The following is a 5,751-nucleotide window of genomic DNA, read 5'->3' as shown; positions in this document are numbered from 1 at the left end:
AACTCTCATTTCGAGTTTTCTCAGAACTTTACACAGATATAGACCACAAATAACTTGCAAAGTTCCTGAATTATCCATTTTTTGGGCAAAGTAAATATAAGATATAACAAAGTACAGTAGGACAGTACTCAGAATAAACTATGGCTAAAAGGTTTTAACGAATGCTACATGCTCTTAAATAAATACAGTCGGCAATTTAGGACAGCCCGAGGAAGAAGGATTGACAACTATAATATACTAACTTTAAAGAGAATATTAATTACAAGGCGAGATCCCATCGTTCATGTCAAAATAGCTGTCCAAAACTTCACAACTTTGAACTGTACCCATAAATAATAAGATTTCACCATTACTTTTTTTTTTAGTTATAACACCATTACTCCACTGTCCCTCGTACCAGGTTTTACACATTTGTAGAAGTACCTCAATTCACTCTTTAAAACATCAAAATTTGAGGATAAGTATCATTGGCTTAGTGCTAGCAGAGGATAAGTATCTGCTCATTGCTGGCAGCATCACACCATCACTACTTAATTGGTAATAAACTCCAAGCTTTCATAACTATTTATTAGGTCGTAATGTTTTATATGAATGCACAGATCATTGAATAATATCTACAATCAATTAAAGAAGATTTCATCACAGAGATTTCACGTCTCCGATTTAGTATTAGCCTCACACCTTCCCTAACCTGGTAACCCCCCAACACATTTTCCTAACCGTAGCTCTCTCTCCGTCCAAATTAGCTGTCACTAATTGAAGTTATGTACTCGTAGTTTTATTCCAAACGACGACTATAAATTCCAGAATACAGACTGTGGTAAAGATAGAATGGAATATAGAAGGTAAGTGGCTAATAAAGACAAGTCATCTACATACTCTCTCCTTCTAAATTAGCTGTCAAAATGTACTTTTTTTCCGAACATCCTAAAATAGTGTAAATTTCAAACTGAGGTAAAGATGGAAAAAGTTAATGAATTGCAACACCTCCTGTGGCTTTAGGAGGGAGTAAAGAGGATGAGATGCATTATTATCTTCACATACAACAGGTTTATCAAAACGAAAAAGTGATACATTACAGTTGCAGATCACAGCTCTGAAGATTTCTACCATTATCGATAGTAAACGAATAACTTCCTGACAACGCGTCAGATTATTTTGCATACATGATTTTATGAAGGCTTAATCACCCTGCATTCATCATTTCATCCCACTTGTTACTGTCTTTAGTTCTTACCAACAAAATGACAGTAAAATTTATAATAATATTAACACTGGTTATAATTCAAGGATATTATTAATATTAACAAACACATAGGGCATATTAGAATAAACCAAATGATTTAACAATAGATAATATATTAGAGAATTATTTAGCAAATAACTTCAAACATCAGCTACAGTCCTCATTATTAAGATATCAGACGAAATGTGAAGTGGCTACCTACAATTATCTTCTTAAACATCGACTGAGATACATACTTTTATACAAGCTTCCTATATTCTAGCCATTCCCATCCAAGCTGAAGGCGACATTTTTTTTCCTGGATGAGGGATAGTTTACACCTAGAGCTAGGAGAAATCTTCAAGTTCGGATCAGTACAGAGCAGATCATCTCCCTAGTTAAGGAGCATTTGATCAAAGTGCCAAACTCCTGCAAAAGAATAGGTTGCTTTCAGAGTCTACATCTCTAAAATCATAACCATAGCAAAAATAAAAAAAATACATGTTCTTTTGCAGAATAAGAGTAACGACGATGACAATTAGCAAGTGTAAAAATATTAAAAGAGTGATTCATACCATGTCCCTTGCCAACCATTCTTAATTGAGTGACATAATCTGCTATCTTCTTAATTGCCTCAACCTAAGTAAGATAGAAAACAAGGTTAATGAGCCACTAAAAAAACTTAGAATGAAAGGGGTAAAAAATTTTCTCAAATGATTGAAACAGGATGTAGTAAAACAAATTTACCTGCTCATTCAGAAATTCGCCTTCGACAAATTCTTGTAACTGGACATCATTGTTTCGCTCAGCCACCTGTTGGTCAATATTTAAAAAAGAGAGAAAAATTGAATCACAAAATCTGCTGAATCTAATTTACAGTAAACATGATAAGCTTAAAATCTATGGTCAATAATCATATAATATATACAAGATAAAGATGGCTAGTTGCTTAAAGTGCAAGATTGAATTGTTCAGTATATTTCCTCAAATTTATGTGCAATATGAAGTGTAATCCTTTCATCATTTTTAAATTTTTGCCTAGTTGTTTAAGTAAGACAACATTGACAAGAATCCATTTAGGGATCCTTTTTTTTTTTTTTTTTTCTGGGGGGGGGGGGGGGGGGTGGTTAACTTACACCATGCAAGTTCAGCAATTTCTCATTCACAAGCTTCTCCAATGACAAGGCCAGCTCCATTGCTGCCACAAGATACATTTCAAAATTAGAATTGAATGAATGAATGAGATGTTGCTCAATATTACAAACAGAGATATGTGTATTACAAAACACGTTGATGTTCTCTGCCATCTCGACAAAACATTGGAAATAGATAAAGGCCTTACCATAAAGTGCATCTCCTTTTTCAACATGCTCAAACTCTGATGGCGGCATAAGGATTGAAAACAGCTTCACCCTTCCTCCTCTCATGTTCTGAATCAACAAATGCAAAGTAGATAATAAAGATAATATCATGAACCACCCGACTACAATGATCTCTACCATTTCAAAAGTTATAGAACTAACAGACAAAGTGACACTATAAGACATTGCTATTCACCTGATACTTCATTAACTTCTCAGCATGTTCCCTTTCTTCTTCACTTGACTCTCGGAAAAACCTAAAGATGCCAACACGACAATATATGGTAAAGATTTACATCCCTTCAACTAATGCAGCTATATTTTACAAATCACAGCTGAATGGTATTGTAAAAGAACCATTAATGTACTGGTGTTGTATAAGAACCATTAATGTACTTACTTGGCTAAGCCTTTTAGAGCAATATTGTCCCTGTCAAAATAGGCAAACAGCGAATGGTACACATAGGATGCACTGTACTCCACACTGTAAATCATACCAGGAAATAAAGTTAATATCATACAAAATAATAATCACTTGACAAAGATTAATGTAAAGTACAAATCATGGTGTTTGAAGATTAAGGTTCTTATTTTTTCGTTGTTTTCCCTTAGTACAGGATGTGAACATGTGATTGATAACATCAAAATTAGGTTCATATACCAGGACTATCTGTTGACAATTCACATACTTTGGTAGTTTGGCACAAGGGAACTTAATTCACCCAATAGCGAGCTCATATCAGTATATAACATATCTCAGCTTGAGTCATATTCAGTGTTCCACATCTTTTTTAATTGGGACTCATCACCAACTTACAAACGTTTTTCTAATGTTATTGGTGCATATTAATATAATGGCATATTTACAAATAATGGGGTATAGGATGAGACACACAAGAGTTACATGGCTTTCTTTTTCTCTACTACAGTACTTCCCAATATCTCCCCAACATCTTACTTTTGGCAGCTTCTTTGATGCATACTAAAAAGAACTAATGGCAAGACTATTGTGGCTTTTTTTAATTACAAGGGTTACTATATAAGGGCTAACTTTTAATGTCTTGCTACTCATTGTATTCAATTATAGGGCTACCTTGTTGATTGATTAAAGCTAAATGATCGAAGAACAATAAAGTCACCTTGATACAAGTTTTTTGTGCTAGCTACAATTAAGACCTTTTCTAAGCTTACTTATGCTTATACCAATACCCTTTGGTCCCTTTCAACAACTTACATAAGAAAACATTAGCCACCTTTTATACAACTTCTTCTCCCGGACTCCCGCCCTTTCGAACTATAGAAGGTAACTTGCTATGCATCCCCCACTGAAGAAAATACTGGTAGTACTACACAATTATTCTACAAGGACCATATTAAGCAACTAAACCTCAAGTAAGCAAATAGTAGACGGATTTTGTACAAACATAATTATGATTTTGTAAGACCGTCTTGATTGTTAAATTTATGTCAAAATCATGAATTGAATGGAGCTATTAACATGGTAATTAGATCCTATATGTGAGTATATGGTGCATAGCAGCTTAGTATATCCACTTTTAACTTGCAAGTTAGATCCAATATGCGAGTACATGATGCGCATTTTAGAGCCAAAAGAACTTATAGTTCAAAACTTAAAATTAAAGGAACACATACTCAAAAAAAAAGAAGGTAGTATTTCTTTTCTTTTGTCACTTTGTACTTTTATTTAGAACTACGTGTGATATTTTAATATACTCATTCTTTTTTATTTTGAACTAACATCTGTACATCATGCTCTAGTGTGTATAATCTAACAATAAGCTTCCATAGTAAAAAGGCATATAATGAAGCTATGAAACAACTATGACGGACAAAAGAGATTACATCAAGAACATGAAGAGACTAAAACCTAATAATCTGACGACATTTTTCATTGAACCATTTTAACAAACAGTTGGTAGGCATCTTCTTTATGTCAAATATCATAGCGCATAAACTTAACATAAAAATTAAAAAAACTTCTACAGTACAATTTATCAATTATTTTTCACCTTTATTCAACTTTTTCACCTTACTTTTACCCATCATTTAAAATAAAACTCTTTTTTATGTCAAATATCAGAGCGCATAAACTTAAAATAAAAATCAAAAAAACTTCTACAGTACAATTTATCAATTCTTTTTCACCTTTAATCAACTTTTTCACCTTACTTTTACCCATCATTTAAAATAAAACTCTTTTCTCCACCAAAAACACAACTACTTTTTCCAATAAATAAAGAAAAGAAAAGCCAAATTCAGGTAAAAAAACAAAGATGCTTAAAAGCAAAAAATCATTAATAGCATCAATTGACACATAATTTCGATCATTAATAAATACAAACATTAATAACACCAATCGATGCGTAATTTCAATCATTAATTCTCTATAATCCACACGGGTTACAGGTACGGCTGCATATATCAAAACCGATAACACAAAAACAGAATTAAAGAGAGAGATAAAGAAAGAAAGAGAGAGATTACTTGATCTGCTCATTAATGGCAGCTTCACAATCATCAGCAAATTTCTGTCTCGCAAGAGAAACTTGAGGAGAAATAGGAACCATGAAATTATCACTCTTAACCTCTTCAAAAGGCTGAAAAACAATCCCAGTCATAGGCTCAGTTTCTTTAACATTCGCCATGATTTTTCCACACCCATTTCTCCTCTCAAACCCCACAAAACTCGAAGAAAATCCATGGCAGAAACCATTTTCCTTCTTAGAAACAGGGGATGAGCTGAACAAAGGAGACCCACCTGAAGCAACTGTCCTCAACATCATTTCTGGGTTGAAAATGAAGGAATTTGAAGGTATAACAATGGCGGAAGGGTAAAATGGGAAGAATAAAAATTGAAAGGGAAGAAGAGGTGAGGATGAAGAAGAGGTGAGAAAAGGGGGGAGATTATATAGGAGAAGGACAAGTGTATGAGTGGCATTGGAGAAGGATATGAGCCGTTGGATGAAGTGGTGGAGTGGACGGTTGAGATGAAAAGGCAGGAAAGGGCGTGTGGTGAGCTCGTGTCACATGGAGAATCTGGGAAATATCCAATCCACGTTGTCCTCTATTTTATCTCTTCGTTGTTTATGCTTTTGTCGTTTTTTTAATTTCTTTGTTACTCGCTTCGTTCGGAAAAGATTGGGT

General features: G+C 33.9%; 1 protein-coding gene across 1 annotated transcript; it reads right to left on the bottom strand.

Annotated features, from left to right (window-relative positions):
* Positions 1-1,342: 1,342 nt before the first annotated feature.
* LOC145567621 (ferritin, chloroplastic-like) lies at positions 1,343-5,488 on the bottom strand. Its single transcript, XM_081626945.1, has 8 exons — positions 5,092-5,488; positions 2,987-3,070; positions 2,783-2,843; positions 2,568-2,655; positions 2,362-2,423; positions 1,973-2,038; positions 1,801-1,864; positions 1,343-1,654 (listed from the first exon to the last, which is right to left on the bottom strand). Exons 1-8 carry the CDS (start codon positions 5,388-5,390, stop codon positions 1,620-1,622), a joined length of 759 nt encoding a protein of 252 aa, XP_081483071.1. The 5' UTR covers positions 5,391-5,488; the 3' UTR covers positions 1,343-1,619.
* Between the last annotated feature and the right edge of the window lie 263 nt (positions 5,489-5,751).

The sequence above is a fragment of the Chenopodium album genome, chromosome 11 (genome assembly GCF_948465745.1).
Source record: "Chenopodium album chromosome 11, dcCheAlbu1.1, whole genome shotgun sequence".
NCBI classification, from domain to species: Eukaryota; Viridiplantae; Streptophyta; class Magnoliopsida; order Caryophyllales; family Amaranthaceae; genus Chenopodium; species Chenopodium album.
This window is presented reverse-complemented; position numbering and strand designations above follow the sequence as displayed.

What these genes read in the sequence shown, in the direction of transcription:
- LOC145567621 (XM_081626945.1), bottom strand. Translation starts at nt 5,390, where the DNA reads ATGATGTTGAGGACAGTTGCTTCAGGTGGGTCTCCTTTGTTCAGCTCA. An exon ending in GCCATTAATGAGCAGATCAA is followed by an intron (nt 3,071 to 5,091) that starts GTAATCTCTCTC and finishes TATGATTTACAG; the next exon opens with TGTGGAGTACAGTGCATCCT. An exon ending in AAAAGGAGATGCACTTTATG is followed by an intron (nt 2,424 to 2,567) that starts GTAAGGCCTTTA and finishes ATCTTGTGGCAG; the next exon opens with CAATGGAGCTGGCCTTGTCA.